This window comes from Artemia sp. Qi Xiang Cuo, chromosome 13 (genome assembly GCF_049724085.1).
Source record: "Artemia sp. Qi Xiang Cuo chromosome 13, ASM4972408v1, whole genome shotgun sequence".
Classification (NCBI taxonomy): domain Eukaryota; kingdom Metazoa; phylum Arthropoda; class Branchiopoda; order Anostraca; family Artemiidae; genus Artemia; species Artemia sp. Qi Xiang Cuo.
This window is the reverse complement of record NC_142806.1, coordinates 32,017,526-32,042,736: the sequence shown is the minus strand read 5'-3', so window position 1 is coordinate 32,042,736 and position 25,211 is coordinate 32,017,526. Positions and strand designations below refer to the sequence as shown.

The 25,211-nt window shown below is 35.6% G+C and overlaps 1 protein-coding gene across 1 annotated transcript in view; it reads right to left on the bottom strand.

The window, feature by feature from the left end:
* Positions 1–3,413: 3,413 nt before the first annotated feature.
* Positions 3,414–25,211, bottom strand: part of LOC148945196 (ribosomal protein S6 kinase beta-1-like) — a 93,622-nt gene continuing 71,824 nt past the window's right edge. The window contains 7 exon segments of the mRNA XM_089099281.1: positions 3,414–7,403; positions 8,987–9,030; positions 9,033–9,075; positions 10,109–10,240; positions 16,937–17,053; positions 20,625–20,715; positions 24,538–24,729. Coding sequence (XP_088955407.1) covers positions 7,131–7,403; positions 8,987–9,030; positions 9,033–9,075; positions 10,109–10,240; positions 16,937–17,053; positions 20,625–20,715; positions 24,538–24,729 — 892 coding nt within the window. The 3' untranslated portion in view covers positions 3,414–7,130.

Genomic DNA, 25,211 nt, shown 5'->3' with positions numbered 1-25,211 from the left:
TATAAGAAAAATTTTATTTACTTTTATTTATATACCTTGGATCAATGGCTGACGCAATGACTAGGTCATGCAAAAGCCGAAGACACGAACACCGCCTGATCAAAACGAGTGGATGAAAAAACGGCTTCTGGTTCTAGGTTTCTGGAAAAGAAGTGTCTAAAGGATTCGGGAGAAAGCTTACCTGGAACACAAGATTTGCACTTTCGCTTAATTTTGATTCATCAGGGGAATCCACAGGCGTCTGCTTTGTAAATCGAGTGTCAAACTGTGATACGTCATCTTCGGATGTCTAAAATAAAAAGTAACGTTTAAATGAAGTTCCTTTGCACATTCAGACATGCATATTATTCCCACCTCTAGAGGGTGGTAGGGGCTACCATGGAACAGAATGGAAATACATTTAATTAATTAAAAATCATTAGCTATAGAGAACAAAATTTCCCAGTTAAAATTTCCCTGTTTAATAAAAATTTTTATTAAAAGCTGAAAAGAAGATAGAGAGAAAAAAAAAAAATGTGCTGCTTTTCTAAATCTGAATCAAATATTTTTTTAATGAATGCATATAAAATAAAAAACCCTGTTGATGTTTTGGAGAAAAAGCAAAAGAATTTTTTATCCAAATTAAATGTTTTTTTCTCATAATTTATATAGAGCTGCACAAATGTCTTATGCTCTTAACTAAAAGCTCTTAACTGCCAAATGTCTTATCAAACAGTTCGTGGTAGCGAACTGTAAGTAAGGAGTGATGCGGCTCATTAGTAACCAAAACTCTAAGAATGAGCGTCTTAATAACAATAGATGCATCAAAAGTGTCAAATTTCGACGCTTATTAAAGAGGAACAAGAAGGTAAAAGCACAAATAGGAACGATGAACTTGATAAAAAAAAGGGAAAACGTGGGCTTTGTTTGTCAGGCTACGTAAGGGATCCAATGTCTAATCTAAAATGATGGTTAAAAAACGAATTTTCTGGGGTTGGATTCTGAAGCACACTGTTCACAAATTGCACCCGAAGCTTCCACATTTAGCTCTCCAAAAGAAACGCGAATACTTTAATAAATCTTAAATTTATCTTAATGACTTCTTATGAATAGTTTCTATCCAGCCGGACAACAAGAGGTCAAAAGATAAGCAAATGCTTAGTGAATGCAATTCAAGATGTCTCAATATGTCTTAAATGAAAAAATCGAAAAACTAAATAGTATTTTTTCATTTAAGACATCTTGAGACATCTTGAATTGCATTCACTAAGCAATGCAATTCAAGATGTCTCAAGATGTCTTAAATGAAAAAATCGAAAAACTAAATAGTATTTGAACAAAACTTGAATTCATTTACACTAAGAAATTTCTACCTTCTAGTCTTCAAAATAGAGGTGGGGTATTAGAGGTGGGTATTAAAAGCTGAAAATAATATAGAGAAAAAAAAAAAAACTGTGCTGCTTTTCTAAATCTGAATCAAATATTTTTTTAATGAATGCATATAAAATAAAAAACCCTGTTGATGTTTCTACCTTCGATGTTTCTACCTGTTGATGTTAAGAAATTTCTACCTTCTAGTCTTCAAAATAGAGGTGGGGTATTAGAGGTGGGTATTAAAAGCTGAAAAGAAGATAGAGAAAAAAAAAGGGAAAACATGGGCTTTGTTTGTCAGGCTACGTAAGGGATCCAAGGTCTAATCTAAAATTTAAAATCTAATCTATAAACGAGCATTCCAGCGGTCCACGCCATCATCACCGAATGCTGAATACACGCAGAATGAAGGAACCTAAGAACAAGGGAAGTGTAAGGACCCCCTCAATTTACGGATAACTTAATACCGGCGGGTACAATACATCACTTGCGGGAGGTTCCTTCCCCTCTTCTGCTAGTTCCCAGTACGCTTCTTAACGATAAAAAATCAAAAGTGGCGCTATAAAAAATTTATATTATCGATGGCGTGCCAATCTACCCGACAGAAAAGATAGCCCTTGTGAAAATACCCGGAAAAGGTCTTATTCTAATAATTGGAGAAGGTCATACAAACAATACTTAACAAAAAATTTATCTTTAGAGGGTAAACAAAAACAGGAAAAGACCTCAAAATAATTCAGAAACTATTTCAAGTTACCAGCAAAGATGCAAACTCAGACAGAATAGTATTGAATATACTATAGATGGCATGTATTATCTTGTGCTCTCACACACCCTTTCAGCTTACCTTCCCCAGATACCCAGTTAGGGTTGAATCAACTCCGGCTGAGCTTACAGAGTCGTGCCACTGACCCCCTTTCTAAACCAAATGACCAGGACTCGAACTCCTGTCCTAATGGGCAATGGATTGCAAGTCTAGCTTGGCAACCACTCGGCTATGACGCCTCTTTATGAGGGCTTAATAAGGATAAAGACTTGTGTGAAGAATCCCCCCTGGAAAGATTAAAAATAATGCCCTAAGAATGTACTTTTTTATTTTATTTTAGCCCCAATTCCAGCCATCTATTTTAGTTGGCAAGGTAAAGTATATTTACGTTTCTTAGTTCTTGCGAGTAAATCTTAAAGAGAATGGAACATAAAAGAGTTAGATCTTATGCGATTTTACATGGAAAGATAGGGATTAAAAACTAGTAGCGACACTTACAGTGTAGTGTCTGGTGACTTCATTAAACAAGTGAAAATTTTTAAAGAAGCTTTTTGATATGATTAATCTACAATGCAATGGGACTAAAGCTGGAATTTCTCTGCAACTAATAATTTGGTCAGCAATTTTTCTTTTCAAGAATTATTTCAAGTCAAAATCCAGTCGTCGCAAAGTAGTAGGCTTAGGTTAGCTTTGGAAAACCTTGGCAGGTTAAGTAGACTAGTAGACTTTAAGCTCTCCTGTATTTTAAAGTACTCGAAATCGCAGTTATGTAACAATTTTAGGTCAAACAAAGTCGCCAAATACTAAAAGTCTCCTATACTCATTGGTTCAGCCTTTAAGAAGGCAATTTTATTTAGTGCAATTAATTATTTGTGCAATCTTAAAATAAAATGATAGAAATTATATTTCCGAAAATTCCTAGATTCCCACTCTTTTATAATTATGTTGAATGACTTAAAACAAGAAGAAATCACGACCAAAAATATTTTACCAAAAAATAAACCTTTTTCATTTCTTTTAAAATAGTGCATAACTAGTAGGACATTGCTTTATATTATTTTCTCGAAGTTTACATCACTAGTTATTTGACGGAAACATCAAAGAAATGGCGTTAAACACTGCTTCGGAAACCTAATACATAGTTTGAGCATATAAAAAAAAATTAGTAAAATATTATTGAAGTAACCCATTGAAATATTTCGAACGCACGTTTAACATTCCGTAATGCCTATTATTTTGTCTTTTTTCCATCTAGCGAAATACTCTTGTGTCTTCACCTAAATTAAAACAAACAAAGTCCATTGATTATAATTTTATTTTTGATTTTATTCACAGTTTTACGGGCTAACAATAAAAATCACCCTCCTACAAATACACAAATACAAGAATAATTTTGTGCCATTATCAGTTTAGAAACTAGCTCTAGTAAGGCACTCTGGCCATCCAGCATAATCTCATTCACTTGATCCAACATATAAGGTTAATAAAACTGATTAATCTACTAAGCACTAATTATTGAACCGATCTCATTTACAAGTGACTTCCCATTGGTACTCAAAGGACTTGCAATCGTAGGTGTAACCAGGGAGACTGGAAAACACAATTGAGGCGAGAAATGTTGGATTAACAGATTGGCGAAATTGGAGTCTGAAATTTATTAATTACTTTTAAAAATTTACAGTTATATTTTATTCAGATTCAGGTTTTCACACATTTCCTATGTAGTAAATGATTCAATTGCTTGAAGCATTTGTTTAACTCCATAAAACAAGCGGAAAAAGTGATAAAGAATATACATTACTACTTCGAATTTTTACCAATCCTATGTATGATAATAACAAAGTTTGTCTGATTTTGTGGGGATTGTTCCTCCAAGTCATATCAGGTGCAACTTTGTTGATACAATTCCAAGTGATTTAGTATTTATCATGGTCTTAAAATAGGATTAACTATGAAAATGTATTAAATAGAAACTTTTTGAATGTAATGAAGTAAGAAATGTTATTATAGTATTTAGTCAGAACAGGGAATAAACTCGACTTGGTTAGGTACAGGACAAAACAAGATAATATATTGTAATAGCAATGAGATAACCTTTACGGCCATTTCTATTGTCTAAACTTGCAATATACAAGAAAATGACTGCGTAAGCGATATTCAACACGGTGTGGGCATAGAGTAATTTAACTTGCGTTCAAGAAATGTTTTAATACTCAATTGACATTTTACGATGTTAATATTATTCTTGGGGAATCAAGAGCTTTTACACTGAGGCAAAAGTTAAAAACTAGAGTTAAACGATTTGATTTCGAAACGGCTTATAAATAAATCGTTGCTTAATTTGGTTGTTCATTTATCGTTTCAAAATCCCTACGAGATTGGACATTAAGCTTATAAATGAAAAGAAGAAAATCTAACACCTCATGAATAGCGTAGTTTATATGCAATTTCAGCCAAACGAAAGGAAAAATCTCATAATGAAAATTTCAATAAATACTAGGATTCTTCTTGGAAACTTGAATATTTGCGCCAAGGAAAATTTCCTATATTTGAACCAGGTACTGGTTGCATAACTTGTTGCTAACATTCTTTCATGAGCTTTGATTTAAAATTGGATATATTGACCGTCTTTTCTTCTTTTATTGATCCTTGGACTAACTAGTCAATAATTGGTGGCATCATATTGGATCCTTTGAAAAACTATCAGATTCATTCAATTGAACCATGCATCAGTAACATGGGCGTACGGAGGAAGGGAGGGGGTAGCTGCCCACCTAGAACTTCAAATTTACATTAGATATGGCTGTCAAAGCAGAAGGTTGAAATAGCAGTTTATAAATGGTAAATGGTTGAAAAAGCTAGAAATGACAAAATAAAAGTAAAAAAACGGAAATTATCAAATCCATAATGTCTTTGAAATTTTTAGCTCTAACACAACAAGATTAATGCTGAAGCTTATTGATGATTACTTATTAATAAAGATTCCATAGGTATGAGAGAACTTGCTGGCAATGTAAGGTTTTTTGGACTGCCAATATAACTTCAGCCCCCCCTCCCGTTTTTCATCATAGAATCGGCTGTCCCTCCCCCTCTAGACAAGAAGCTACGTACGCCAATGATCAGTAGCCTAACAATTTAATCACCAGGTTGACGCTATAATTATATTGCCACGCCACTAACTTGCTCTGACCTTACTCGACCCCTATTATTTTATCAAAATAGAGCTAAATACAGAAACCATATGTAAATTCAGTTGTTCCTTTTCAATAATATATGTAATGCATGAGACATACTGAGAAACCGCAGTTGTTTCGGAAAAATTACCCGACTTTTCAAATAAATACAATAGCTTATGAGCCGACTTTAATGTAACAATAAACCAAGTAAAAGTAAAAAAAATTATGAACTTTTAAACTTAAATAATAGCAGTTAAAATCTATATTAGCATCAAAAGTCGTAAGGCTAACGCTGCTAAAGCCGTTTTAATTAAATATATAATAGTTATTTTTTTAAAAATTTTAGTCTATTATAGACTCAGTATGATAAAATAAAAGAAGAAAACAATGCTCAACTAATTAATCCATACTTCAAAGACGTAACTGTTACAAATTTTAAAAGTTAACACTTTTAGAAAGAAGTCGAAAATGTTCCCTCCAAGGGCAATGTCTAGAGGTGTTCCTAGAACAAATGGTTAGGGAGATTCCTGCCTACCCCCACCTTAAGAGGTTAAGAATACATCATATATAGTGCAAAATAGTGTAATACTTAAAATACATTATTTTTTAAATCCACAAAAAAATTCAAATGGAAAAAGTGTCTTGACGCAATTGATGGCCAAATTCAACTGTCTTTAGCTCATAAGTGCTAAGATTACAATATACTGTTAGAGTCTGAATTAAATTGAAGTCACGTCCTTGCAGACAGGATCTTACAAAAACTCCAAAAGAATCAGTATTTATTTTAATTCAAAAAGAACAAATAAAAGTAGCCAACATTTGTAATCCTTTTTTAAAAATATAATTGCAACACAATCCATAGCATCTACATACACAAATTTATACACAATAGCAAGCATTGGGGGAAAAGGGGAAAAATTCTTGCAACATCGTAGACGATGTTACCATATAATGGTTGGTAACAAGGCATTTTGAATATTAAAGGAAGGAACAAGCAATGGAATAACCAGTAGAAAAAAACCGGCCGACCTTGCTTAATCCCAATAAGTAATGAATTAAATCATGTAAAATATAGCGCCTTTACTTGTGCCCTTTCTGTTGATGAGGATTTTCTTAGAGTCGTGGGATAGTAATTACATGAAAATAGTTTTTTCTCTTGCATTTCCTTTGTTTTGGCGGAAGTTAAGGAATTTTTACAGAGAGAGGGGAGAGATGATAGGCACTTAGACACGCAAAATAACAATAAGGAATCTGTGATACTAATTAAAAAGAACATGAAAAACGAACTCTGTTTAAATAATTCTAATCGCGATGGTGTGATCAGTATCTGTTATAGATGAATACGGATATGATTTGAGGATTTTTTTTTTGTAATTATACAAAATTCCAGCTACTCTGTATCCATATTTTTTCATTTGAGTTTATATAAATACTTAGCTGGGGTTCATAATTTATAACATGGGTATTAGGAGACATCTATGTTCACTCAAGATGTAATCTGTGTCCAAGACTTAAATCTATAGCATAAACTATTGCTCATGTTAAGTCCATAGTTGATTTCTATTGCTACTAAATACTAATAGCATTGAAGATTTTTGAAATAACTGTTTGCTCAAGTTTTGTAATGTGACTGACCAACTAAAAGAAAATAATCTTTGATTCAAATCGTGAGCAAACACAATTAATTTTAATATAAAAAAAAAACTAATTCTTGCTTAACCCAGGTCAATCAAACCATTGTCATCCTCTTCAAAAAGGTATCAATGCGATCTCCAAATCAGGAAGAGGATTCAAAATTTATTTCCTACAAAATTATCCCTAATTATTAATCACACAAGTCATAGCATGGGCATAAAGCGCTGCTGTTGAAAATCCGTAGTGATATTATTTACAACAGATGGCATTCCTGTGTCCATTGTATCTCCAATGTCAACACTACTGCGCGTGGCGCTGTTGAAGCAAGGAAAATGTTGATAGGTAGTCTGACGAGGAGAAAAAGGCTGGGAGTTCATTCGAGTTAAATGAAAAGTGGGCTTCCTGGGGGACCGAGCTTTAATTACATGCGGTCTATTAACATCTTCTAGAACTGATGGTGCTACATATGTAAAACCCTGAAATACAAAAATCTTGGTTAAAATCATAGATGCATACAAGTCCGAAGCTTCGAAGGGGGTGGGTAACCTAGAAATGTAGTCCTTCAACATACCATATATTCATATAATAGCCAACCTAAGTTGGCTCGAATGTGTCACTTGCTTGATAACTTAAAAAAAATCCCTTGAAAAAAATACGCTGTTTATGCTCAAAGGGGGATCACATTATGTATAACTTGAGGTTGATGTTAATTGAAATGAATTTCGGTTTCACTTTTAATGCTAAAAATAAAAGTTATGATCTTATTCTAAGCAAAATTTTCTTTACTTTTATTTATATACCTTGGATCAATGGCTGACGCAATGACTAGGTCATGCAAAAGCCGAAGACACGAACACCGCCTGATCAAAACGAGTGGATGAAGCGCCAAAAAACCCTAAAAGCTAGTCTTAGCATATATATGTATGTACCAACAAGCACTGACCCAATAAACATTGAATCTTATAAGTATATACAGACAAGTGGGTTTTATTTGCTTTTTTCTGAGCAATTTTTGCTTCGCCTTCTTCTGCTCGCTACGATCGACTCTCGCAAATGTACCATCGTATGACGTCATTTAAGAAGAGTTGTGTGTTTTCTTTTAAACCTGTATAGCCAAAAACAATGACACAGTTCCAAGCTTATTGTGAAAATATTTCACGTTTCTAGCTTGAGTAGTTTAGCATATAGATATCTACAAATCATGACGGTTAATTATAGACATATATATTTCAGGTTATATCGGTCTTGCGACGTTACTCCTCACGGAACATTCTGCTGACCCCCCCCTCCCCCTCAAAGAATCTTCGTGCATTTTCCATGAACAAATACTATATGCAAACAATGGAAAATTGCGTAACTTACAGCCCTTTCCTCAGGGATTAGTTGACTGTAGACATAGATACATTTTAGATTACATCGTGTTTCTTTGCGATAGTCAAAACTGTGAAACTCATGCTTGAGGCTAGTTTGCTAAAAAATTAAATATATTGTTTTGAGATACTATCATACCCATTGAAAATGATTTTGCAAATCCCAGGAAAATGTGGCGTACAGAAAGACTGTAAATAGATTGCAAACGTCCTTGAAAAAATACTGGACTCTTTAAGATTCAGGAGGGCAAAAACAGAAAAAATAAGAGACCAAGTGATATTCGTGGCTAAGATGTCATATGAAAAAACGCCTCAAAACAAGCTATAGAACAAATATTTTGACGGCGAGGCAATACACGTTTTTATTTTACTGAACCTCAAGTGATAGAAAAAAGGCTTTTCCTTTACAGTTTCGTTCGAACACAGATATTTTTTGTTCAGTAATTTTTATTAGATAAGATAATATTTATTTCATAACATAGCTATTGCCTAGCTGGGGCGAATTCATATACAAATTTGTATTGTAATTTTTTATTACGGAATTACCAGTTTTATTCTATTATGCAAGTGTTAATCCTCATTTTAACTGCTTCTCAAGCCTAAGGAGTCCATCAACTCCTTGAAAAAAACGGCTTCTGGTTCTAGGTTTCTGGAAAAGGAGTGTCTAAAGGATTCGGGAGAAAGCTTACCTGGAACACAAGATTTGCACTTTCGCTTAATTTTGATTCATCTGCTTTGTAAATCGAGTGTCAAACTGTGATACGTCATCTTCGGATGTCTAAAATAAAAAGTAACGTTTAAATGAAGTTCCTTTTGGTAGGGGCTACCATGGAACAGAATGGAAATACATTTAATTAATTAAAAATCATTAGCTATAGAGAACAAAATTTCCCAGTCAAAAAATTAACAGGTAAAAAAAAGTTAAAAAAAAGAGAAAAGAAAAAAGTAAAACAAGTGAAAAGAAAATAATGACATAAATATGCAAATTATAACATCACTGAACAAGAAAGGAAGAGGAACAAGAAGGTAAAAGCACAAATAGGAACGATGAACGTGATAAAAAAAAGGGAAAACGTGGGCTTTGCTTGTCAGGCTACGTAAGGGATCCAAGGTCTAATCTAAAATGATGGTTAAAAAACGAATTTTCTGTGGTTTGATTCTGAAGCACACTGTTCACAAATTGCACCCGGAGCTTCCACATTTAGCTCTCCAAAAGAAACGCGAATATTTTAATAAATCTTAAATTTATCTTAATGACTTCTTATGAATAGTTTCTATCCGGCCGGACAACAAGAGGTCAAAAGATAAGCAAATGCTTAGTGAATGCAATTCAAGATGTCTCAATTTATTTAGAAGTTTAAGGAGACCCGTATTTTCGGACCAAAGATTCTTCCCACTGAGGGGGAGGGGGTCAAAATAGAAACAAATTTTCAGATTACAATTTTCACAGAAGGATGTTGGTGGTAGAGTCTTCTGACCAATGTCAAGGGGAGGCAGTGACAATCACCTCCTTCAGGTATGTTCAGATTGATTTGCAAATATTGAACAATTCGAATAGTTCCGTTTTTGGTCTTTATTGTTTATTAAACCGAGGGTTAAATAAAATAGGAAGCTTAAGTTTTAGATTAATATATGGTGCAGTGCTTAAATCTTTGTCCCTTTGGGATTGTTACCCGATCAAGCCAATCAATACACAACAGAGTGGAGATTTGTTGGCGTATGCATGAGAGTTGGGAAACTACTCCGAGTTGAACCTGGATGTTCTCGATAATAAATGAAGATGAGACGAGAGAGAAGAAAGAAGGGCTCACCAAAGCTGGCTTGAAAGGAGGATCAACTCTTCTCATAAGGACGTCATTCCAATTCACGAGTCTGAAGAAAGGGTGATCTTTCAACGATTCACCATCTTCTGGACCAGATCCTAAACGTTGATTTACAGTCCTCTGAAACAAAGAATAAATTTTGTATTCTGAATAGCAACAAATTACACACCACTGACTTTACCAAATGAAAAGAATCATTATCTAACACAGACTCGAGAATAAGCCTGAGATGCATCAATTGAGCCAGTCAAAGGTCAGATCAATTCAGCATACTTTTCAAACTGATCGACTCGCTTGCATCAAAACATTTGAGTAATTGTACATTTACAATGAAAGAAACTAAATATAAGAGTTAGCCGCCCTCCTCTCATAACAAGAAAGTCAGTCACTGAATGTCTCAAATAATTTTAAAGACCAATTTGACTGACTTGCTCCACACTCACGCATAACAATAATCAAAGAAATTGTGCCCTATACGTCCATAACTATAACAGCAAATATATATACTTTGTATCCGCATTTGTATAGTCGAGTCGATTTGCCATCTGAATAGCAAAGCAACATTTCCACTTTTACAGTTTTTCTTGTAAATTTCTTGTTTTGAGTCCTATCTATATGTAGAAAAATTCTCAAACATATCTACATTATCGTTTTCGTTATCATCCGTTAGTTCAACATGTTTTTCAAATACTGGTTCATTGTAAATCTAGATTTTTTCGTATTCTCCTCTATCCGTGTCTGAGAAGAAAGTGAAGTCCAGTTCATCTGAACAGATTAAAGCCGGCTATATCCCTTCCAGCACCTTGTTGTAGCACAGTGGATTGTTGCTCTGCTTGGTAATACGGGGCCCAGGGTTCGATCCCCGCTACAGCAAGGTTGGGCGACAAGCTTGCTACTTGTCCCTGTAAGAAAGACCCAGCAACTGAAACGTGAATGAATGAATGAATAGTACTTTATTATCATGCAAACTCTCACAACATAAAAAACTGCCGAACTTGTTGCCTTCAGTCAGGTTGCCTACATTGTATACAAAAAAAAGAAAGAAAAAAAAAGACATAAGTACATAAGTATTAACGTTGGGTAGACGTCATATGCGCCAGCAATGGCGCAAGAGTATTCCTTCCGTCAATGTCCTTACTAGCTATTTTTTCTTTTACAAATAAGATAATTTGAAATTTCAAGTTATTTGATACGTATAGAATGGTATAATTATAAGCTATGGAAAGATCGGTAGGTGTGCCTGTTGATCCACGGTTGGAAGATCCGGCTAGCCGCCGGAGAATCTTGGGTTCAGCCCCAGCAGCGATTTTCCCACGCAATTATTTTTAATTGCTTTATTTTTATTACAAACTAGCAGCTAAGTCTTTCGAACGGGAGACATAAGAAAGAAAAAACCGTGGCATATGTTCTATTGCGAGGATCAGAGAAAAGATGTCCCCCAGCCCCAAACACAAAACCGGAAGGCGCTTACACCCCTTTTCTCAACTAAAAGGATCTGAAGGTTTCAACTCTATCGCCAGCTGAGACAAAACAGGGTAGACTTATAATAACTATAGAAATACTCATTTATAAAAATATTTGTCTGCACGCGAAAAATAGTCTAGTCATTTTTTCCCCACAAATGTAACTTTTTTCAAAAAGTCAATATATATATATATATATATATATATATATATATATATATATATATATATATATATATATATATATATATATATATATATATATATATATATATATATATATATATATAAATATTGTTGGCGATATTTGATATCGATATTGATACATCGATATATCGGATCAAATATCGATATCGAATATCGGAGTGTATTATCGAAACCGATATTTTTTTGGGGTCTCTAAACCCCTATAAAAATCCACCGCGGAAAATTCTGCAAATTTTCAGCATACATCTTCGAGATTCTTTTCAGGTTTGAATTTTTTCATCCATAATTGATTTCATAACTTACATGTTACCCTGTCATCTTTTTTGCAAGAATTCACTTCCGGCTTCCGAGTGAGATACGTGTGAATTATTACCAACTGAGAAGGAAAAGTCCACAACAAATGATGTTATAATGAAAAGTTCGCATTTTGAATGTTATCAAAGCTAAACTAGCCGATCAGACAGTGTGCATTTTCTCAGTCTGAAAAATTCTGTCAAGTAAAAGGAGCTATCTGTCACAGATAAATTAAGATAAGGTAATCTGGCTTAATTGTAACTATACACGTATAATATATATATATATATATAATAGATACTGCTGATGCTATTAAGACTCACCTTATGAAAATTGCCACTGAGTGGGGGATCAAGGAAAAGGTTGTTGCCGTAGTAACTGATAATCGAGCAAATGTAGTTTAGGACGTAAAGGATGCTGCATCCCAAGTAGGTGCAGGATGGACACATGATTTGTGCTTCGCGTATACTCTAAATTTGATGTGGGGGGTGCTATTAATGATACTGCTGAATTGTTACCTCTCGTCCAAAAGGCTAGACATATTGTAAGCTTTTTCAAATCTCTATTGACAGTGTTTGCACCAAAAAAGTAAAACCTGATCTGACCACTAGATGGAATTCGCTTCTCACTATGTTGCGTAGTCTACAAGCTTTGAAAGAATTGGTAACAAGCTCGCTCGCGCTTCTCGGTAAAGTCGACCTTATACTCACTGATAGTGAGTGGGGTGTTATTTCAAACGTGATTGCGGTGCTTACACCCTTTGAAGAGGCGACTATGGAGCTCTCTTGTAAAGCTCCCATCTCGAAAGTTCTGCCTTTGTCCAAGATTTTGAGACGCCACCTTGCTCAGGTAAATTTTGGTGGGTTCTTAGATGTGGCTGATGAGCTTCGAAAGCCTTTGCTGAAGAAAATGTATTGTAGGCTTACAAGTCTTGGTCAAGTCACACCCGTCGCAATTGCCACATATCATGACCCGCTTCTCAAGAAAATATATATGGCACCAGACGATCTTCTACAAGTTGAGAGCAAAATTCTAAACGAGATAGATTTGGCCTAGCTGGCTGCTGAATCTCGATCCAAAGATATACTCACTGATAGTGAGTGGAGTGTTATTTCAAACGTGATTGCGGTGCTTACACCCTTTGAAGAGGCGACTATGGAGCTCCCTTGTAAAGCTCCCATCTCGAAAGTTCTGCCTTTGTCCAAGATTTTGAGACGCCACCTTGCTCAGGTAAATTTTGGTGGGTTCTTTAATGTGGCTGATGAGCTTCGAAAGACTTTGCTGAAGAAAATGTATTGTAGGCCTACAAGTTTTGGTCAAGTCACACCCGTCACAATTGCCACATATCTTGACCCGCGTCTCAAGAACATATATATGTCACCAGACGATCTTCTACAAGTTAAGAGCAAAATTCTAAACGAGATAGAGTTGGCCTTGCTGTCTGCTGAATCTCTATCCAAAGATACAAGTACCATCGCAGTCCCTGCGATGCAATCATATCAGAATCAAGCCAGTTTGTGGGGTTCACACGATGAAGTCCTTATAGTCAATGCAGGAAATGCTTCGACAGTAGCCGAATATATCATCACTCTGCAAACTTTCAATAGGGAACCAATAGTTTCAAGAGAAACTTGTACACTCAAATTGTGAAAGTCTCGTGCTACGGGGTCCCAAAAACAACTGTATGAAATTGCAATGAAATTCATGTCTGTGCCTGTTACCAGTGTCCCATCTGAAAGAGTTTTTTCCAAGACAGGCCAGATAATTGTGAACGGCGGAAACAACTCTCAGGGAAAAACATTGACATGCTGCTGTTTTCGGATAGCCGGTAGTTCATTTTTCCCCTTTCCTGAGCCCGAATAATTCTAAATCTGGGTTTTTATTATATTCATTTATGTAATCGAATTTTATTTTATTGTTTGATTTTATATTATTTGAATTTTGAAAAAATATATACAAAATATCCTTTATCCGGTGCCCCATTTGCGTTACTGAATTTCGGCAAATCCACGATAGCAAAAAAAAACTGATCCGAAATATCGATATTTATATATCGAAAGTAAAAACATCGATCGCATAGTTGAAAATAAAAGTAACAAATGTGGGATTGGAATTTACAGTCCCTACCGGCAGTTCTGATCTCTGTTTCATGGCCCTTCCGCCAGGAGGTGTAATGGGGGTTGGAGGCTAGATATCCTGTTCCGTACAGCTGTACAGCTATCCTGTTTCGCACAGCCTTCCTTCCCCAGATTTATCCAGGTCCCCATTTACAGCTATGTCGACTCAGGCTGAGCTTTCAGAGTAACACCAGCGACCAGAGTAACCGTTCCAGACCATATAACCAAAGACACCAGGCCTCGCCCCCTCTCCTCACGGACAAAGGATTTCAAATCTAGCTTGCTAACCACTCGAAGCACAGACGTTATATTAGTTTGTTTTTTTTTTGGGGGGGGGAGGGTATCTTAACCTATGGTCATAAAAATAACCCGTTTCCTACATATATTTCAGTAATGTTCAATTAAATGTCACGCCTTCATAGGCAGCGCAATAGCGCTGCCTAAGTAAAGAATGATGTATTATTTACTTTTTTAGACCAGGGCACTTCGTGTCCAAGGAGTTGTCGTAAAACTTTGAAAAAGGCTCATTCGATCGGAAATTGAAAGGGCTAGTGCCCTTTTTAATCTTCGAAAGTGATTTGAGGGCAACCAATCCCCCCCCCCCCACGCCCCTTAGGTATACACACACCGCTAATAAAATTTTTTTGATAGCCGTTTTGTTCAGGGTAATTAAAAGGCCCTTAAACTATGTCTTTAAGGATGACAACTCCCTCACAGCCCTCAGGGCAAGGGTTGTAAATTATGCCCTGGAGGCATATAGGCCTAAGAACTTTATAGAAAGAGTCGTCGTATAAACTTCGGAGGTGGCTCATTGGATTGGCAATCAGAAGTTGTAGTGCCCTTTATAAGATTCAAAGTGATCGGAGGGCGGATAACCCCCTTCCTCGTTTTTTCCTGAAATGTCTGAAATTTTTTTTAATTTGGCCATTTTTTGTCGTAGAAACGTCGAAAAAGGCTCATTGGATTGTCAATTGAAAGAGCTAGTGCCCTTCAAGCCTCCCCCCCCCCACCGCCCATCAATTCCCAAAACACATATAATCAAAATTTTGAGTTAGCTAGTTTGTTAAGTGTAACTGAAAGGTCTGGAAATTATGTCTTTGAGGATGACAGCTCCCCCCACAACCTTCAGCGCAAGGGTTGTAAGTTATGCCTCCTAGGTATATAAGGTTCTTATGAAAAAGGTGGTCGTATAAATTCCGGAGGGGGCTCATTGGATTGGAAATTAGATGTTCTAGCTTCTAGTGCCCTTTTTAAGAGTCAAAGTGATCGGGTAGCAGCCACCCCCACGTCGTGTTTTCCCTAAATGCATCCGATAGAAATTTTGAGACAGTCATTTGTTCAAAAATAATCCAAAGATCGCATAACAAGGCCTTTGGGGTTGACTGAATCCCCAAAGTCTGGGAGTAAGGATTAAAATTGATACCTTAGGGGTATATAAGGTTTTTATGGAAGGGTGGCCGTGTGAACTTTAGAAGAGGCTCATTTGATTCGAAATGTATAGTTCTAGTTCCCTCTTAAGCCCATTCATTTTCCAAACGCATCCAGTCAAAACTTTGAGACAGCCATTTTGTTCAGTACAGTAGAACGGTCCAGCAAATATATCTCTAGGGATATTGGAATGTCAACTCCCCACAATTATGCAATTGATCTATTATGCTTTAAAACTAAATGTTGCTTGAAACTAAATCAAAACACACAGGGTTTATGGTCGCCAGTAAGGCGACCATAAACAATATATCGGGAACGACTGGGGGTATTAAGTTGAAACTTTTGGGGCTATTACTTTTACCATTTCTGCTTTCACTATTTAAATACTCAAAACAAAACACTTTGCTCAAAACAAAATAGGTTTTTAAATGTTTTTACCTTTTTTTCCTTTCATAAGTAAAAAATTGAAAAAAACTTCATGTAATAAATATCAGTATATGTCAATTAAACTGACAATCCACGGTCATTTGTTTGTGTTTTTTTTTCTTCATTAATTTGCAAATTATGTTCTGGTCTTGAGAAGGCATGGGAATTATAAACCCTACTCATGTTAATTTTTGCTCGTTTTGAGTTTCATTTATTTATTAATAGTGATTTGTCGTATTTTTACGCTTGGAAGATTGTTTGACTTTATTACTGCTAATTTTTGGATTAATAAAGCTTTTTACTTTTCTTTGAAAATCTCGTTTTGTGAAAAAAAAAATTAATTAAAAAATCGGAAAAGTTTAGGTTTCAAAAATTACAGAAGTTAACCCATTAAAGGGTTCTACGAAATCAGTCTGCAGTCCAACTGCGACATGTACGCCCTTGGATAAGAATGATGAAGTGACCATATACAACCACTCTTACCAAATATATTTCGAAATCGAACAGGGTAATGCAACCAAGTTTCCAAATGTATTTTTTTTTCGATCCAAATGTTACTGAAATTTTACCTGTTATTTCATATACAATCTCCAGATTCCAGTATGATTTTTTTTTCATATGATACGGAAGCTTAAATTACTTACTACTTTATCCCTTTGAAACTCACCAGAATAATTAAATTTTAGGATGTAAATATATACATTTCAGAAGCGCAAAAATTTGTGATAATGGTGAATTATTTTTAATTTCGTGCAGTTCTCTCTCATATTTATGAAAACCTGTCGAACTAAAAAAAGATAAGAAGAAAAGATCATTAGAGTTTTCTGGCAGAAAAAGAACGGAAAAACATTTAAAAATACTACTTATAATAAAGTACTTACTTTAAGCAATTTACGTATAAGATCTCTTGCATCGGGCGACAGGTACGGTGGCAGATTTAACTTGCCTTTCAATATCTTCTCAATTGTCTTTTTTCTGTTTTCAGCAGTGAAGGGTGGCTAAAACACGAAATGTATAAATTAAAAATTCAATTTTAAAAGGGATGGGTAGAACAATTAAGAGTAGTCATCAAATAAAAACAAACATTTCGGGCGTTTTTAGTTCATCATTGCTCGGATAAAACAGCAAGCCCCTCATTTTTTTGGATTAGGACCTTCATTCTCAGACATAAAAAAATGCTCATATAGTAAAAAAATATAGACATTTTATTCGACAAACATGCTTATGAGCCGAAAAATCCACAAAATGTAGTTCCTGTACGACCCAATATTCTTATTATCCTCCAGCTGCTATATTAGGAAAATGGTTGTCACAGAGTTCGAAAGGATAAAGACCCCCCCCCAACCAAAACCACATCTAGAATATTTAGTTCAATCTGGGACCATGTTTGATTGAGATTTATTAAGCCATTCAGGTAGATCTCCTGATAACTATTACCTATGTTTGTTTAACTACTATTACTTATTATTTATATAGTTTCGCTTTCACTCCACTGAAAAAGATCTGATCGGGCTCTAATACACACCAGGCATAATTAGGATATTAGCTCTCATTCCTGAAAGGTCTCAGTAGTTAGGACTCAACAGCATCTTTCGAGTGAATGTCATGATGACAAGAATTTAGGGACACTTCCTGTTACTCTGATTAAGTTCGGTTTTGATTCGATAAGCCCTCCAGCTAAATACCCTGATGACAAGAATCTGGGGATATGCCCCCTATTCCTGACCCGGAAAGGCTGCTATGGGTCTGGAATATCTAGATCCTTAAAAAGCATAACTAGAACACTAGCTTTAACTTCCAACATAGTTTGGTTGAGATCCAACTACCTTTCCTGATAGCTATCCTGATGACATGAATTTCTGAACACCCTCCACCCTCCCCGTCTCCCATAGAGATCAGGCTAGGTTCTGGTTCACAAAGAGAATAATTAGGACAGTAGTTCTAATAGACCACCAAGTTTAGTCGAGAAACTACGATCCTTTCTAGTACATGGCTCAAAGAAAAAGTCAACTTGCTTTACTAACATTATTTCTGGGGATCTATCCATTTTTATTTATGGAGGGAACCAAGCCAATAACTGGTGGACTTCGGAATTAAGTCATAGAAGAAAACTGACCCGAAGGCTGCCAAGAACTGCTATCCAAACAAATAATCCCGAAGACTGGGACGGTTACTCGGAAGGGCTAAAACTCCTAAAAAAGGAGATAAGGAGAGAAAAGAGATCCTCATGGAGGGCTTTTTGCGAAATATATAGTCAGATGAAGCTAGTAGTAGGCTGCTAATGACTAAAGAAAGATCACCTGGTACCCTTGGGAAGTGTGGAAAGTAGATGGCACTGTCAAAGCGGAACCAGAAGAAACCGTGAACCGCATGCTCGAAATACATGTAAAAGACCCTGAAGACAATTGTTCCATGCCAACATATTTTATAAGTCCAAATATGGGAGAGGAGCTGTCGTCCAGAATTATAAGGGATGACTAGGTAAAAAAAAGCCGTAGATGATTTTCAACCTTATAAAGACCCCTGGAATTGATAGGATATACTCTATAATGCTCCAGAAAAGATGGAAGAAAATAAAAACCTATTATATTGGTATTGCGAAGAGAAGCCTTGCTTTGGGCTATGTCCCCCGTACATGGCTCAAGGCGAGGGACGTTTTCATACCTAAAACAGGGAAAGAGGTGGGTAATCTCCCCATATAAGTGGGATCTGGTCATGAACAGCCTGCTGAATTTATTAAAACAGCAATCAAGATATAGCCAGGCATATACAGATGAGCTGCTATCCATACTGAGAGGAGAATGTCTAAGGCTACTGTTTGAAATGGGACAGCACAGGCTGGACAAAATCCAAATATGGTCACAGAATCATAAACTGCGCTTATCACCTGAAAAGAGTGAAGTAGAAGTATTAACAAAAAAGAGGAAATGACAAACTCCCTTTGCAATAAAAATATATGACCACCCATTATCCCTGAAAAAGCAGGTGAAATACCTAGGGTTCATAAGCGATCAAAAACTAAGCTGGAACGCTCATTGTCTTGAAAAGACACGGAAAGCCACAGATTCCCTAATTAAATGTCAACGAATGGTGAGAAAGAATTGGGGCTTGACTCTCAATAAGATGATGTATTTATATAAGACGATAATTAAACCGATTCTGTCATATAGAATAGTGGTTTGGGTCAACTCAACTCGAATTGTGAGCCACATAACCCCCTTAATAAGGATGCAAAGGCTAGCATGCCTAATGATTACATCAGAATATCATGGAACCGCTACAGCATCCATGGAGCTTATCTTGGGAATTCTACCCGTAGAAAATTTTCAAGAGGAAGAAGCAGTAAAAAGTGCTGTCACGACTACAGATAAACGGTCAATGGAACCAAAGACAGCAGATGCGAAATGGGAAAAGTAAAGACCATGTTGGCATCTGTAGCTCATTGCTTCAGTGCAAGGAGCTGCAGGTGCCTAAAGATAATACTATCCCAACAATAAAACCGGAGAGATAATTCCAAATTGTGATGAAGCACAGAAAGGAAATGGAGCAGGAGATAGAGCTGCTCCTCCAAAGTATTGCGATAATCTGTTATACTGATGGTTCACGATTTGATGGAAAATCGGGGACAGGAGAAATAATATATCAGAATACTTTTGACGTGAACAAGGAAGTAATCAGTTATCACCTGGGAAAATTTGCTGCGATTTTGCAGTCTGAAATTTTCAGAATAAAATTGGCAGCTGGAACACTGTTGGAAATGGGAAGTACAGGAAAAGATGTATGTATCTTGACTGACAATCAAGCATGCATAGAGACTCTTTAGAATGTAAAGAGCCGGCAAAATAGTGAATTGGAATGTTACGAAGCTTTGAATAACTTGGCAACCAAAGGAAACCACATTACCCTGATGTGGGTCCCACGGCACTCTGGAATATAGTAGTGAGATGGCAGATGAAGCAACTAAGGCTGGGACATCACTGAGAAATTATGGTCCAGAACATTTCATCCCAAATTCTCAGAATTGCTGGAAGGCGGCTGTGAGGAGTTAGAGCAGTGAGAGAGCGGAACAAAATTGGCATAGGAAGGTGGGATATAAGGAAACAAAGGACTTACTCCCGAAGTTAAACCCCACCCTGACGAAACATTTTCTACGACTGAAAAGTTCCGAGACGAGAATGGTTATAGAAACTAACCATTATATTATGAGAACTAATCATTAAAATATAACTGCAACTACACAGTGGCGTCAACTAAGAGGGAGAGGGGACTCTGACCCCCTCCCAGATATTTGAAAATACGTTTTTTGGGTATTTTCGTTGGGAAATGTCTTTGTTCTATATTTTAATTGAAAAAAGAAGAAGAAAGAAATACCAAATTTGCCACACCCCCTAGATGAAGGGACGTCACTGAAACAACATAATTCCTCACTGAAACAACACTTCCTTCGAAGGGACATCGCTGAAACAACATAATTTAATATCAAACAATAGTTCAACATATAGGAATTACTGAAAATTAAACAAAGAAGAAAGTATATAGAAAAAAAGAATTGAAAGGTGAATAACTTACAGCACCAGTGAGCATGTCATACATTAAAGCACCGAGAGACCACCTGTCAACCGCTTTACCGTGACCTGACCTTGTCAAAATTTCAGGAGCCCTTGAACAAAAAAAAACGAAATTAATTCCAATTAAACTAAATAAGAGTAAGATAAAACAAATAAAACTTTTAGAATCAATTAAGCTACCAAAGTCATTACATATGAAGGCTACTTGAAGGGGGGGGGGAGCAAACATAACAAAAAAAAAACGTGAAAGTATGATAAAAAAAAATAAAAACAAAAAAAAAAATTAAAATATCATTAAGAAAGACTATTTACTTTGATCATAGATACTTAAGAATTCAATCTTTGTTGAAAATACTAGACTTAAATCCATTAATAGAATTGGGGTTTTTAATCCTCGCTACATACCCTGAATTATTACTTGTAGACAACTCTATGGGTTGAGATTAAGGTCTCAATTTTCTCAGCAAATTCTGAACTCATTTTAGCGTCCATGCAATTGCATTTTTGTTCATAATATACTAAATATTTCACATCTTTCTCATTAAAGACCCATTCACAATGAGATTTTACTAATGCTAAGATTTAATTAGCGCTAGGTTGAGCCAATGAGAATTTTTCATCAAATCAAAAAAATTCTGTTGGACTTCTGATTGGCTCAATTTAGCACTAGTCAAATGTTGGTATTTGTAAAATGTCATTGCGAATGGGATCTAAGCATGTTTGCTGCAGAGCCAAAGAAGGAATAAACACACACGATTTCTTGAGCCTTTAATTCCCTGGTGATTTAAAAGTTGTAGTTCTTCATAGAATAACTGTCCTCTGCAAAAACCATAATTATAACAGTCTGTTGTAATTAATATATTTAACTATTAGTATCAAAGAAACAAGAGGGAGATATAATTATTCAAAGAAACTGTTTAAGAGTAATTTTAAGCATGGCTAATGACGGAGTGTCTAACTCTACATTTTCTGAGCAAATGATTCGATTCGACTCACTACATGTATCGTGAAAGAGCGGCTAGCATGGATTAGAAATGACCCCAGGATTAAAAACATCCGTGACCCTAAAAAGTTCAACTAAATATTCCGCAAGTAGGTAAATGAAAAAAAAAGACGGCCCAGATGAGTTATGAAACCACGTTGACGAAAGCAGAACTTCAAACATGTTGGAATGGAGAAGTTTTCGCGAAGGTGTCAGCTTCAAGGAGTTCAAAAACAAAGAGTTGGAAACAGTATTATTTATTATTTCATTAATTTCACCTTACTATTTTACTTCTTAATTTATCATTTCTCTATTAAATAGAAATTATAGTAAATATTCAAATCTGAATTTAACCAAAAAAAAAATCTAACATGCTTTAACGACAATGAAATTCATATGCTAAACTCTTATAATATGTTAAACTTGATAAGATGCTGCATGCAACAGATCCTTATCAAACCTCTTTTTCAAAATTGGCTTCATCACCCCGACAGAAACCTGTGTACATACCTACAAAAATATACTTTTAGGGACATATCAAGCTGGATGAAAATAACAATAATACGGATTTTGTTTGTTTCAACATCAAAACGGTGAAGTACCGCGTTGAAAAACAAATGAAGAAACCAACCCATGTTTTGGTCATTTTGTATTGCGTCCTTTACCTGAAGCAATAGAAAATACAGATGTTACCTAAAGATGCTGTCCCAAATAAGATTAGATAAGATCAGACCTGATAAAATTAAAAACAAAAAAGTGGTATTGCTCAGAGCAGACATAATGGTATAGGAAATTACTGTAACAGTAATTTTATACTTATGTCGTACAACTTATCAGGATGGGATCTGGGAAAATTTCGTATGAAACAACAAATTTCCCTATACTATCTCCGGCAGGGAGAGAAATATGGGCAGCGTCATCAATTGGGGGGGGGGACCACCCGCCCCATAATTTTTTTCCGTCACCATTTTTTTCTAAAAAAACTTCTTTTTTTTTTTTTTAATTTAAAAATACTTTTATATTATTATATTTAGGAAAAATTAAAAAAAAACGCAAAATTTTAAGTCCCCTGCGATTTTTACCTATATCTTGCCCCCCCCTCCACCGGACCCGGTGGTCATGAGAAGACACCCCGCGGGGGTGGGTGTATAGCCTTTATCTCTGTCAACTTTGTCCCCTAGCTACGTCTATGGTTAATACACGCTCAGTAAAAGGGGATAATATTCAACGACATTATAAGCGTGTAATTAAATTATCGGCGATAAGTTAACCCCGGGATTAGTATTAGTTGTAACAACAGCAAATGAATATTTCCCACTTTTTCTTTATGCCAATTACATAAAAATTCGTCAAGTCCAAGGAAATGGCCGCTAAAACAGAAGTGGGCAATTTAAAACTGTAGCATTCCTCTTGCTTCCTGTCTGGTCTTGTGGAGTGAAAGAGTTTGTGTGCTCTTCAAAATGTGATTTTCTTGAGAAAAACATTATTATTTGAGAAAGAAAAAGATTTCTAGACATTTCTTAGTAAACAATTATGTTTAGTTAGAACACTAACGTCATAGAAAAAAATTCAATATCTCTGCTTCAACAAAAGGAAAGTCAAGCTTTGCAATAGTATTAACAAATAGATAAACAAAGTTAAGCTTCCTGTAACAGACAGTGCCTTTCAGAAAGTAGCAATGCTGATCCTTCTGCATGACATAAAAAACTGGCGAAGCATTTGAAAGACAGGAAAGAAACAGCTTGGGTTGATATCAAATTAGCTCCATTAAAGTATATTTCAGACAAATTATATAGGTATTTAAAACTGAAAAAATTGTTTTAATTTCCAAAGACCAAGCTCTTGCCCTATAATTAACACAGAGTAATTAGCAGAATTACTACTGATTTGCAATCTGGTATAATAACCTAATAGTGACCCGCATTGCAAATTATGTCACAAAGCATAACCACTGAAGAAAAAGAGAAGAATGCGCTATAAATTACTTGGAGAAATAGTTGAAGGATAATTTTAGGCACAAAGGTTAGCGAGGAGGAGCCAAATGACACTTTATTAAGGAAGTGGCTCGAGTTTGCTCAGTGGGCTAATGGAAGACCACTTCTGATACACATTTATAAATACCCCGGTAGGGAAAGGCTGGATTAAAAATGCTAAAAAACTATAAATTATCCAAAACCTTTGGAGATTTCCTGAGATGAAACCAAGTCGAAAAGCGAAAAGTTTAAAACAGGATTTGGCGACCGTGAGGTGTTAGATAGCGAACCAACTTCGAATGGCTAGCAATATGACGATTTTTCAGTAGCGATTCTGGAGGCTATTCAGTCCATTTTTTTACTAGAAGTTGGGGGTTAGATACAAACTAACTTACCAATTCCAACTTTATCTTCCTTACATTCCAAGGGTGACAAATAGACCCATACCAGTTTAAAAATGGATTTCAGGCAAAAGCTACCAGGGTCAATAATGAAAATATTGCCAGATTTTTACGAAAACTACTTGCAAATAAATAGCATACACATTTTTAACAGATGCACCCATGTCCAGATACATTTGAAGATATGTACTCTTGTCCACTAAATTGTAAAGAGATATCATCTCTACCACTTTCCATGCCTAAGTTTTCAAGAGAGAAGACACTGCAAGGCATAAACCAACATACAATCGTCTAAATTCATATTTCTACTAATCCGTAATTAAGTACATAGATTGAAGTACTTGTCAACAACGTACCTATCCCATGAAATTTTTATTGGTACTGAACAAACATACCTGAGTACTTTGTACCTTCCGCTCTACCGTAATTTCCTAAATTCCCAGTTGATTCCTTTTCGTTTTATTTGTTTTTGTGCTATTTTTATTTTTTTTTTCAGTTTGGTTATGGTCCGCGGACTTTCAATATCCTTACCTCGAAGTAAAAAAAAGATATACTTACATATATTCAATTGTTCCACAGAATGTGTGCGTTACCGAGCCTTCTATAACAGATTCCTTACAAAGGCCAAAGTCTGTCAGTTTTACATGACCTTGAGCGTCTAACAGTATATTCTCTGGCTTTAAATCTCTGTAAATTATTCCTTGATGATGCAAATGCTCTAATGCCAATATTATCTCTGATAGATAAAAACTAGAATAGAAATTTATTAAATTGAGTAGCTGACTAAAGACAATATTACGTAGTAGTTTCTTTTTGGCAATTCCAGATAAACAAGCATCATCAGATATTTCTTTTAGAAATCAAATAATAGCAACAAGTTTTATTACCATTTTTAAATAGAATTTAACAACTAAAGTAGAAAAAACGCAAGGGAAAAAGGACAAAAATTCATTACAAGTATAAATAAGGCCAGCTTCAGGACGACTACTGCTACTAACAACATATCGAAAGCACCAAGCAGCCCGAGGCCAACACAGCTACGCACGCTCCTCCTCCATCCCAATCTATTCAAAACCTTCCTCTTTACACACTACCAGGAATTTCCCATTTCCTTAAAAAAATTTTTTTTGACATCCTCCCACCCCAACCGCGGAACATCTGCTTTCCGTTTAGCCCTAGACAGTTGGCCGAAAAGGATAATCTTCGGCAATCTGTCATCCTTCATTCGCTAA